Genomic DNA, 12200 nt, shown 5'->3' with positions numbered 1-12200 from the left:
AAATAGGATTTAAACTTGAAAGGTGGCTCGCTTCTGTGGAAGGAACTGAGATGTAAATTATTTGAGATGGACATAAAAAAGGATATTGGTATCTCTCTCTGACTTCAAAGCTTACACTACTTCAGATTCCCAGGGGAGAGTAGACTGCCTGTGCAGTAATTTTATTTTTTTCCCTAGACAGTGTGGCTTCAACATAGTTAATGTATTTCTCGCTTTATTTCAGGGAATCTTCATCTTTTTCCTGGTGAAATATAAACCTTTGAAATACAACAACGTTTATACGTACCCGGACTGGGGCTATGGGATAGGCTGGATGATGGCCCTCTCATCCATGGTTTGTATTCCTTTGTGGATCTGCATTAAGTTGTGGAAGACAGAGGGAACCATTCTAGAGGTGAGACATTTTTGGAATGACATTCATTTATGCAGAAGTGGGTAGAGGAGCATGAACCCTTCTCTTCTGATGACTAAGCACAGCTCAGACAAAAAAGGAGCATTTTTCTTCATGCTATGGTCCACAGATCCGTCACAATGGTATGTCCACCTGTTTGCAGGCTGGGGCAGAAACATATTTGGTGGTCACTGGCTCCAGGGTTATGCCCCAACCCATGAAGTTCCCTCCAGTTTTCTCTCCCTCCACAGCTGCTGGTGGCTCACTGAGCCCTCCCTGTTGTAGAGCTTGTCTAAGGGACAATGCTTTTATACTAACAATTCAGCTCAATACTGTGTCTGTCTAATTCCCAGCTGTGTCTGAGGGCTGCATTTGGTTTCAGGGAGATGGTCGCGTCAGCTCCGCCTCCCACTCTGAGGTGTTTGCAGTGTTTGGTGCTCTTGCAGGCTTTAGGGGCCGAGTGAGGTTGAGAAAAGCCAATGACAAAAGGAACCGTGTGTGTTTTCTGCTCCCCATTGTATCACATCTCTAGTAGGGCAGCTTGGCTGGCTCTGTGAGCAGAGAGCAGTTCCCTCACAGTCCAGTCTGGCCCGGGTTCCTGCTTGCCCGCACGGAGCGCAGCCTGGGGATAATCCTCAGCGCCCGGGTCCCTGCTTGCCCGCACGGGGCGCAGCCTGGGGATAATCCTCAGCGCCCAGGTCCCTGCTCGCCTGCACGGAGCGCAGCCTGGGGATAATCCTCAGCGCCCGGGTCCCCGCTCGCCCGCACGGAGCGCAGCCTGGGGATAATCCTCAGCGCCCGGGTCCCTGCTCGCTCGCACGGAGCGTAGCCTGGGGATAATCCCTGAATAATGTTCTCAGTATGTTCAAGTAAAGGTAGCTTTGTACCAATCCTGCATTAAATGCTTCTTTAAGGCATCAGCCTTATTCTAACCCTGCAAGATCATAGAGCACGATCAAGTAACCCCATTCTACTCCTTACAATACTATCCAGATTTTACCGAGCAGAAGTGGTGTTATACTTCTTATCTATTAGAGTAGGCCTCCAATAGCTACTCTTTTTATCTGAAGTTGGGAACTATCACTAACAAGACTGACCCAGCATTGTTCTTTAATTCAGACAGCTAGTCTTCGTAACTGTCGTAGCATTCATTTCCTAAGTGAATTCAAGAAATATTCCTTCTTTGGTTAAGCATCAAAGTCCAGTCCTTAAGAGCACTGACAATCTCAGGGCAAAGAAGTCATATCTCCTGTGCTGAGATCTATTAGATGGTCATCAGTTCACTGAATTCTGTGCATTGGTCATCCAATCTTAGCCAATGTCATTTCCTTTTTTTTTTTTTTTTTTCTTGGCAGAAGTCTTTCCCACAGCTTAGTGCTTAGGGGAAGATGGAGGAGAGTTATATATAATCCATCTCGTCTCAGATGCCTATATTTATAGAATAATCCTGCTTCCCTCCCTGGAGCCATACTGAATGAAATCAGCTTGTAATGGATCTGGGGACCTTAGCATGCAAAATAGCAAAATTTATCCATGCCAACCTGAAAAATGTCCTTTCTTTGAGTAATAAAATCCACTGATCTGGCCCACCCTGGCAACAAATGGATCATCCAGAAAAGAGATGGAAATTGACATATCATTAGGTGCAATTTATCATGCTTTGCATTAGGAGAAATTGTTGTGCTTTTCCTCAAAGTATATTTAGCACTATCGGTAATTCAGTAAAGAGATTGGAATTCTCCTGGCTGTGGAAGCTATCTCACCTGGAGGCAACTTCAGGAGGCAGGGCATTCCTCTGCTGCCAATGAGTGACAGGTCTGACTCTGTCCCAAAGCTGCAAGCAGGCCGAAATACCATTGTAACCGATCTGTGGAACTTATTTCTTAAAGAAAGGATATTTTTAGGTAAGCACAGGTACAATTTGCAACGGTAGCTTCAGTTCTATATTCAGACCCCCTATGAAAGGCTCTTGCATATCTGATTTAATACTTTTCTCACTGCGTCTGGCTGGATTGCATCAATTTCACCTGCATAAGTGGAGCCTTAGTCTTTGTGCTCACCCCTACAGAGGAATGAATATCGCCCTGCATCTATTGTGAAACTAAGCTTTTGGTCAAGCATATGAGGGTTTGCTTTCATGTTCAAGCCCTTGGATTGGAATGCTGTGGAAGGGAACGGTGTGATGTGCAGCTTGTTACACCAATTAAGTGGCTCTCACAGGGTTCCAGTGGAATGAAATGGGCCTACAGAGAAGAGAGATTCCATAGATATTCCTGCTATGAGGAGATGATGATGATTCTGGCTGCATGAGTGTATGTTTCTGTCTGAGAGAGAGCGATAATGTCTTCCATTTTCTCCAATGTTTCAGAAATTCAGGAAGCTGGTTGTACCTAGCCCAGATCTGAAGATGAGAGGGAAGCTTGGAGCAGGGGCATATGCTGCTACAGTAAATGATTGTGATGCCAAACTGAAAGGCGATGGCAACATTTCAGCCATCACAGAAAAGGAGACACATTTCTGAAAGAACTCTCTTTTTGTGTGTGTTACTTTTTGTATAAATAAATAAATAAATAAAATAAATACTTCACTTAATTATAGAGGCTGCTTGTTTTGCACAAAATTTATTAACCAGTTAATTTTAAAGTGAACATTGTATACTTGTTTAAAATGATTTTTTAATTATTATTATTATTATTATAAGTAACGATTATATAAAAGAAAAAAGAACTAGCATAGTACTGTATGTTAGTGATGACTTGTAATATGGTGATTTTAGTAAATGTTTTATAGACGTTAGAAGGACCTGTATAATGTGCTGTAAAACTTTTCTACTTGGATTTTTTGGAAAGCATGGTGTTGTATAAATATATCTGTTCTAATCTGTAAGCATTTCAGACCATTTCAGCTACTAATGTATGTCTATAAAGGGGGTCACAATGTCCTTTTGTTTATATTGGAGGGAGTTTTGGGGGACTAGTAACTCAACTGCATCATCTTTCTATCTGAATGTGGGATTGAATCAAAGCCCATTGAAGTCAATGGGAGTCTTTCCCATTACCTTCAAAGGGGCTTGGATCATGCAGTTTGTGAATCAAACTCTGCACCTGAACCGTGCAGTCCTTTTGTCCAAGTCAGAACTGCAGGCTCCAGCCTTGTACTTGGCAAAGCACTACTTGCATGGTGAGTACTCTTTCTGGAGCCTAAAGGAAATACCACCTCATCGGTGTCTTCCCCCATGCCTGAACTTCTCACCACAGCCAGGTATAGAAATGTGGTGGAATGACTATTTTCTTGGAGACATCTAGAGGCTATTTTTTTAAGAGCTCTAAAGTGTGTTGTTGTGAAGTGAGTGGTGTCTGATCTCACCTTTGCTACTTCCTGGAACATCTGAAGCTATTCCATGTTGTTTGTGGCTAGCTAAAATTCCCTGCATTTTGTTGTACTTCTTCCATTCCCTGAGTTGAAATGTGTTTGTCTTTGCTTGTAAAACAGAAAGGGAGTCCCTAGGACAGTTTCTTTAGCTGGAGAGGATCTGAGAAAAATGGAACTCATTTTAAAGCGATTCCCCCCATCAAATATCAGAGGGGTAGCCGTGTTAGTCTGGATCTGTAAAAAGCAACAGAGAGTCCTGTGGCACCTTTAAGACTAACAGCTGTATTGGAGCATAAGCTTTCGTGGGTGAATACCCACTTTGTCAGACGCATCTGATGAAATGGATATTCACCCACGAAAGCTTATGCTCTAATACATCTGTTAGTCTTAAAGGTGCCACAGGACCCCCTCAAATGAAATCCAGAAATAAATTATGACAATATAGAGCACTTATATGGCTCTTTTAATCTTCAAAGCACTTTTGAAACAGTACTGAACACAACTGGAGCAGTTGGCTCCTTACCTGCACAACAGCCCTGTGAGGTAAGTTATATAGGACGTGTTTTGCAGATGGGGAAATTAAGACAGGAGATGTGACTTGCCCAAAACTACAAAGAGAGTAGGAACTGGGTTTTGAAATGATGATTGGGCCACAGGGGTTTCCAATTAACAGTCCCAAGATCAAACCACTAGACTATCTTGTGCTCTCTCCCTCTGTCAATATTGCAAACACCACTACTAGACAATTTCTTTTCCCTCTCCCCTCAGGCTGACAGGATACATCTGACTCAGTGGCTGGGTGGGAAACTGGTGAGTTTACTGTCTCACATAGGCTTGCCTCACCAGCTAATGTGCAAGCAACAGCATAACAGAATATTGGCACAATGTCACAGCACACCTTGCTCAGACGGGTTGAAATTCATCCATGCTCAGAAGCCCAGTATAGGGAACTATTAGGGAAAGCTTAACTGGGACTAGAGTGGTACAGAGGCTTCATGCGGGCCCACTGCACAAGGGTGGATTTCACCCATAGTTTCTAGTATATCTTAACATTACATAGAGATGTATAATATAGATTTGACAATTTAATGTGATCTTAAGATAATTTGCATAGCTCCTGTAAGATATTCAGTAGAATCATATATTCTCAAATCAGATTATGTAATCTATATAATGTAATGGCGGGTGGGGGGGAAACTGGGAACTGAAGAGAAGACTATTCTTGCATCAGCCTGAAACTAATCCAAAATTTTTTGTGGGACTGGTGACTTTGGATGCCTTAATTTTTGGGTGCTCAACTAGAGACATCTTAAAGGGGCCTGACTTTCAGAGAGTGCTGAGCATGTACCTTCTGAAAATCAGGTTCCTTTAAGGAGCTCCAGCTGAGCAAACAAAAATTGAAGTGGCCAAAATCACTAGTTACTTTTGAAAGCCTTGGCTGGGATATTTACTGAAGAGAGATGTTATCAAAATTAAAATTGCAGCTAGAGCTAGTTGTAGAAAATATTGAGATGCAAGTCCATCCTATTGCTTGATGTTGGAAATGTATCCACCCCAGAGTTCAGAAATCAGTGCCTCTTTGCAGTACTAGCAGGTCATGAGAAATACATTCTGTCCAGCATCCTTCTCTAGTCCTCATTCTTGTTCCCCCACTGAAAGGGCCAGACAACTAGCTCATCAAAAACAACTTGCAATCTGTGGGTCACCTTGCCTAAGAAGGCATTCTGTATCTAGTCTCTCCAAATTATCCTGTCTAGTCTCTACTCATTTCCTAATGAGTGGTGAAGGGTCTAGAAACCCAAGTCTACTGCTTTGCTAGGGCCTGACTCTGCAAACCCTTAATTGTGTAAGGAGTCCTTACTCTCATGAGCCCCATTAACTTCAATGGAGCTACTCATGGAAGTCAAGATTACTCATGTGAGTTTGCAAGAGTAACCGTTGAAATGTGCCAATTTGTAAGATAGCCACAACACTAACTGTCCATCCCATAGAAACGAGATGATAATTCCAGGTAATTCAGGGTAGCCATTTAAATCAAAGCACATTTCACTGCTGTTGACAAAGTGAGCCATGCATTTTAGCTTGTTAATCCACTTTGGACTGTCATACTCATCCAAATATCTCTACAGGTACTATGGAACATGCTTCCTACTCTGCTGCTATGAACCATTTCACCAATAGCTTTATACACATACATATGGTTCGGCATGGTCTAAAGCATTATACAGTGTTACTAATGTGATGTGCTTGTAAATGTTTGCTTGTAATACCTGACCCATTTAACACTTTACTGATTTGTTTTTTAAGATGTGTGAGGTTGGTTTTTTTTTGTTTGGTTTGGTTTTTTTGGGGGGGTGGGGGGCAAATTTCCTACTAGTATTTGTGAACTTTTTTTTAAACAAAATATGAAGGAAAAAAAGCAATTATGTCATTGTGATGACTTTTTTTTTATATGCAGTAGAAACAATATTTCCCTTTTCTGAGTATTTGCAGTATTATGGAGGAAAAAACAAAACAAAATCCAGAAATCCAACAACCACCAAGGTTTATGTACTGGTTTACACACACGCACACACACACAAAATCGATTTGGTATTCGAAGGGCACAAAGTTTTGTCTCCTTACTCATTTTTTAAAATTAAAGGAAATGGACAAAACTGTATCTGGTGTCCTTGGTTTATATCAATCTCTCTCACTAGATATTTATATGGCCCTCATAATCACAGTCACTGATGTATTTTATCCTCACAACTCCCCATCAGGTATCTCTGTTTTACAGATGGGGAGCTGAGACACAAGATTGGCTGACTGACTTGCCCAAACTCACCCAAAAAGTCTGTGGCTGAGTTCAGGTCTCCTGAGTCCCAGTCTTGTGCTCCACCCACTCGATCCTCCTTTCTACTCCAAATATAACTGCCTCTATCCTGAGAATTTTTCCTGTGTCACTGTCCCACATGCCTATTGAGATGGTAATTTAGCACAAGATGATAATTTTGCATGTCAGGCTGATTAAAAGTTCTGATAGATAAGCTGCTCCCCATCCTCAGAGGTTGATATGCTCTGTGCACCTATACTCTGCCATGGGCAAATGTCAAAAGAGTGGGAAGGTTGGGTTGGGTTGGTTAATGACCCACATGGTCAGAGGATTACCTGATCCTTATAGTTGTGTTCAGCGAAGCCAAAAGGTCTGACTGGACCAGAAATTCCATGGGAACATCCTTTTTGGTGGCTTATGGACACTTACAATTCCAGGCCTGGCTGGAAAATGGAAGCGTAAAGCTGCATGAAAACACAGAGAAAACAATGTTGGTTATAGTTCTTTGAACCCTTCAAAAGGGTTGGTTTGGATTCATTTTGAGGGATGGATGCTGAGCCAGCTGTTGGCCTTCCTAATACTGTGGTCTGCACTGATGTGTGGGAGCTAGCAATAGAAATGCTTTTGTTTACAAAGAAAAGTGAGTCTCTAGCCCGTTTCCTCATGACGTTGAAAACATAAACTAGTATAAACTATTTACCACAGCTAAAAGGACCAAAGAGCTGGGCTCCACACTTGAAGCAAGAGTATAGGTGATGTGCCTAAACATTTCCTGCCCCAACACCCTTTTTATGTCAGTTTCCCAAATTGTTTTATCTTATTACCCTATGGACTGTGACCATTCCTTGACTTCTCTTAAAACTCCTACAACAAACTCACTGCTCTGTCGTGTAGCCTGCTATTGCCACTTCCTTGCTAGGTGGTAATCCTGGGTGGGTACTAAGTACAGTCATTACTTCTTGGTCTTCCATTCCTTTTTTCTGCATCTCTGCCCTCCTCTCTTAGTGGACACCACCATTGCCATGATGGTTGTCCATTTCATGGAAAAGAAGGACTTGAGCTTGTTTGCCATCACCTATTAGCAGAAACCAAAATCTCATACATTTTCTCATAGGAGGAACAAAAATCAGGTTTAAAAGCCAGGGGCATGTTCTAGCCAATAATTGTTCCTCATGATATTATCATGCTAAGTATGCCTTCTCCTACATAGAGACTAAACTGAATGACTGCATGTCAGAGGACCTATACTTGTGATGGCTAATGATGAGTCTCCTTCTGCCCAAGGGACAGGGATCTGTGCTTTTTGACTAAGAGGATCCCTATTGCTCTTGTGGAGTGAGTGTTCAGCATAGCGGAATCAGCAGGTTGTAGGAGTGGGTTTGTTACAGTATAACAGGGCCTGCCTTCCTCTAAGAGTTGCCGATGGATATTAAGTTAGTCAATGTAGTTAACCATCTATCCATCCGTTCCTAGGCTCTTACTCACTATGGAGTTGTGCTGCATGTTTGGCAGCTTTTCCTAAATGTTATTGAAAATCATAACCTTTTAGTGAAAAGCCCTGGTTAATCCATCATTATTTTAATAGAAACGCTGTTCTCTTATCCTGTGCATGGATGATTCACTCTTCCCTTCTCTCCCAAAGAGTGAACATTCTGCAAAAAAGGCAGAGTTAGCGGCATGCCGTGCTCAAAAAAGCAGGCTACACATATTCACACAGACAACCCCAGGGGCAGTTCCAGCTTCGGTTCATGCCATTTGTATGGAATATAGCTCTACTCTGATCACTAACCACCATCATTAAGCATGGCATCCGCTGAATCATACGCAGGTACATGTGCAAAGCCAGACCTAGAAGAAGGCAAGACAATACTAACATTCTATTTTGTTAAAAACAACAAGGAGTCTGGTGGCATCTTAAAGACTAACAGATTTATTTGGGCATAAGCTTTCGTGGCTAAAAACCTCACTTCTTCAGATGCATAGAGTGAAAGTTACGGATGCAGGCATTATATACTGACACATGGAGAGCAGGGAGTTACTTCGCAAGTGGAGAACCAGTGTTGACAGGACCAATTCAATCAGGGTGGATGTAATCCACTCCCAATAATAGATGAGGAGGTGTCAATTCCAGGAGAGGAAAAGCTGTTTCTGTAATGAGCCAGCCACTCCCAGTCCCTATTCAAGCCCAAATTAATGGTGTTAAATTTGCAAATGAATTTTAGTTCTGCTGTTTCTCTTTGAAGTCTGTTTCTGAAGTTTTTTTGTTCAACGATAGTGACTTTTAAATCTGTAATAGAATGACCAGGGAGATTGAAGTGTTCACTTACTGGCTTTTGTATGTTACCATTCCTGATGTCTGATTTGTGTCCATTTATTCTTTTGCGGAGGGACTGTCCGATTTGGCCAATGTACATGGCAGAGGGGCATTGCTGGCACATGATGGCATATATAACATTAGTAGATGTGCAGGTGAATGAGCCCTTGATGGTGTGGCTGATGTGGTTGGGTCCTCTGATGGTGTCGCCAGAGTAGATATGGGGACAGAGTAGGCAACGAGGTTTGCTACAGGGATTGGTTCCTGGGTTGGTGTTTCTGTGGTGTGGTGTGTAGTTGCTAGTGTGTATTTGCTTCAGGTTGGGGGGTTGTCTGTAAGTGAGGACTGGCCTGCCTCCCAAGGTCTGTGAGAGTGAGGGATCATTTTCCAGGATAGGTTGTAGATCGTGGATAATGCGCTGGAGAGGTTTTAGCTGGGGGCTGTATTTGATGGCCAGTAGTGTTCTGTTATTGTCCTTGTTGGGCCTGTCCTGTAGTAGGTGATTTCTGGGTACCCGTCTTGCTCTGTCAATCTGTTTCCTCACTTCCCCAGGTGGGTATTGTAGTTTTAAGAATGCTTGATAAAGATCTTGTAGGTGTTTGTCTCTGTCTGAGGGGTTGGAGCAAATTCGGTTGTATCTTAGGGCTTGGCTGTAGACAATGGATCGTGTGATGTGTCTTGGATGGAAGCTGGAGGCATGTAGGTACGTATAGTGGTCAGTAGGTTCCGGTATAGGGTGGTGTTTATGTGACCATCACTTATTTGCACTGTAGTGTCCAGGAAGTGGATCTCTTGTGTGGACTGGTCCAGGCTGAGGTTGATGGTGGGGTGGAAATTGTTCAAGTCCAGGTGGAATTCTTCAAGGGCCTCCTTTCCGTGGGTCCATATGATGAAGATGTCATCAATGTAGCACAAGTAGAGGAGGGGCACTAGGGGACAAGAGCTGAGGAAGCGTTGTTCTAAGTCAGCCATAAAAATGTTGGCATACTGTGGGGCCATGCGGGTACCCATAGCAGTGCCACTGACTTGAAGGTATAAATTGTCCCCAAATCTGAAGTGGCCGGGGGTGAGGACAAAGTCACAAAGCTCAGCCACCAGGCGTGCTGTGGCCTCATCAGGGATGCTGTTCCTCATGTGGATGGACTACAAGCTGTTCATATTCTATTTTGTTGTCTCGCCTACTTCTAGTTCTGATTTTGCACATGTGCCTCCATGTGATTCAGTGGCTGCCATGCTTAATGATGTGGTTAGTGATCAGAGCAGACCTATATTCCATCTAAATGACCTTATATTAGTTGTACTATCTAAAGTCTTCTCCATTTGGAAAACATTGTATCCTGCTGCTTATTCTAATGTGGCAGGAGTCCATGTAGTTGCTTTGGGGTTTACTTACCTCCATCTGTAAATCAGCATAAGGGCTGTCAGTAGGAACAAATTCAGTTGTGGGATTAGTGGGTCAGTCTGTTGCTGCAGAGCATCACAAAGAGCTCCTACAGTTTTTTTAGTGTGCCTTATTGAAATATAGTGGTTCTTTTTAATAGGGGCTCAATCTGCTTAAATATAGTCCCAAAATTAGGTTTGAAAAAAGAAACATCTGAGCATCAACAGAAAACTGCCCATGAATTCTCTTTTAATTTTAGTTTGTTTTCCTGTGGAATCGGTTTTGTTGCTTGGATTTAAATAGCCCCTTGCAGAATTTGCAAACATTGCAGCATTGAGCTAATGCATGAAAACCTGGAAGGGGAAATAGAATGGTGATGATAATGGAAGTAGACTGGTCTGTTTTCATTGTCTGAGCAGAGAGAAATACAGCAAGGAATGAATGGCATTGAACTGGGCTTTAAAATAATCTTTCCTTTCTAGTAACCCAAGGCATATTTGCCAACCATCTCTGTCTGAGCCCCAGAATTCTGGCCTGGTCCCATGGAGATGCTAACCTGTCTTGAGGCAGTGTTCTTCCTGAAGCTCCTCCCAGCTTCTAGGGACTGCTGCTCCTGTGACTGCCTCTCTTCTTCCTCTCCCTGCTGCATCTTGCTGCTCTTCCTGTGAATGTTGCTCTGCTCACTGCATCATCCCTGCTTCTGCAACAGGCGAAGACAGCTACCAGCTGCCTGAATGGATTCATCAGACCTAATGAGCAGCAGCCGCCGTCCTGTTTGGAGAAGGGGAAGGAAAGAGAGGAGGCACTGATTGGAAAGAGGATGCCAAGGGAGGTAAGGTCAGGGAAGGGGAAGATCCCACAGAAGAATGGAAAGAAGAAGTTGGGACCCTTGGGAAGGCAGAGTGGGAAAAAGAGAGAGAGAAAAGAGAAGAGGGAGATGCACCATGAAAATGTTGGAGGAGGAACAGGCCTGCTACAAGTTGCTGGAGGAGTAAATGGGCCTACTGACCCCTGGGCTTCTTTCTCCCCACCAAGGAAACAACATATAAGGGGACTGAGGACCTGCTGGGGAAGAGAGGGTCTCCATCCAGATCCAAATGCTGAATTCTCTGGTTTCTCCCAGTCTTAGGTTTAATCTATGCCTCCCTGTGATGGGGTGGACTAGGCCCAATCAGGGGGCCAGGAGGGCCATATAAAAGGAGCTGCAGAACAAAGCAGCAGTTAGTTGATGCTTGGAGCTGGAGAAGGAAGGACTATGTGCTGGCTGAAAGATCAGCAGGACCAAAGACAGTTTTCTGGCAGGGACTGGGGGAGCATTTAGGGAGCCTTCTCAATGGATGTCTCTTGGGAATGTGCAGGAGATGAGCATGTGCAGTCTGGGAAGCTTTCTCAGGCCCAGCAGAGAGGTCAATGGCTCAGTCAGCTATTGGCATGATTAAGAGCCCAGACCCCTTCTTTGCTAGTTCTTATGGCCACCATGGAGTCAGGCTGACCAACACAGAGACCAGCTTTGCAGCCAGGTCAGTAAGGAGTGAGTGGGCAGGGTTGTCACCTCTGTAGGGCCCCTCATAGCGAAGAGGGAACTACTGCTCCCTTGGGCCTTCTTCCTGCTATCTCCAGGCAAATCCTGTACATTTCAGAGACTCCTCCACTTCCTTCTCCCACCGTCTCTTCTATCTTTTGGGAAGTGTTTTTTGTATCACTTGTAAGAAAACTAATATAGCTCCTGACAGAAGAGAAATGTGACACACCGTTGCAGGCAGGTGTGGAATGGGGAGCACCAGTTGTTACCTGTTCTCGTGTGAGCAGACACTGAAATTTCCTCCAGACCGATATCCTTTCAGCACCATTTCCGGGGCGAAACCAGGACACTTGATGGTTGGTTAAACTCAGTCTAAACCTGACATCCCTATGCAACTGCATATAG

General features: G+C 43.6%; 1 protein-coding gene across 1 annotated transcript in view; it reads left to right on the top strand.

The window, feature by feature from the left end:
* SLC6A11 (solute carrier family 6 member 11) overlaps positions 1–3807 on the top strand; it is a 188026-nt gene extending 184219 nt beyond the window's left edge. The window contains exons 14-15 of the mRNA XM_034775846.1: positions 224–394; positions 2760–3807. Of these exons, the coding sequence (XP_034631737.1) occupies positions 224–394; positions 2760–2912 (324 nt within the window). The 3' untranslated portion in view covers positions 2913–3807. The remainder of the gene's footprint in view (positions 1–223; positions 395–2759) is intronic.
* The last annotated feature ends 8393 nt before the right edge of the window (positions 3808–12200 follow it).

Source organism: Trachemys scripta, chromosome 7, assembly GCF_013100865.1.
Source record: "Trachemys scripta elegans isolate TJP31775 chromosome 7, CAS_Tse_1.0, whole genome shotgun sequence".
NCBI classification, from domain to species: Eukaryota; Metazoa; Chordata; order Testudines; family Emydidae; genus Trachemys; species Trachemys scripta.
The sequence above is the reverse complement of the archived record's forward strand: the minus strand, read 5'-3'. Positions and strand labels throughout refer to the sequence as shown.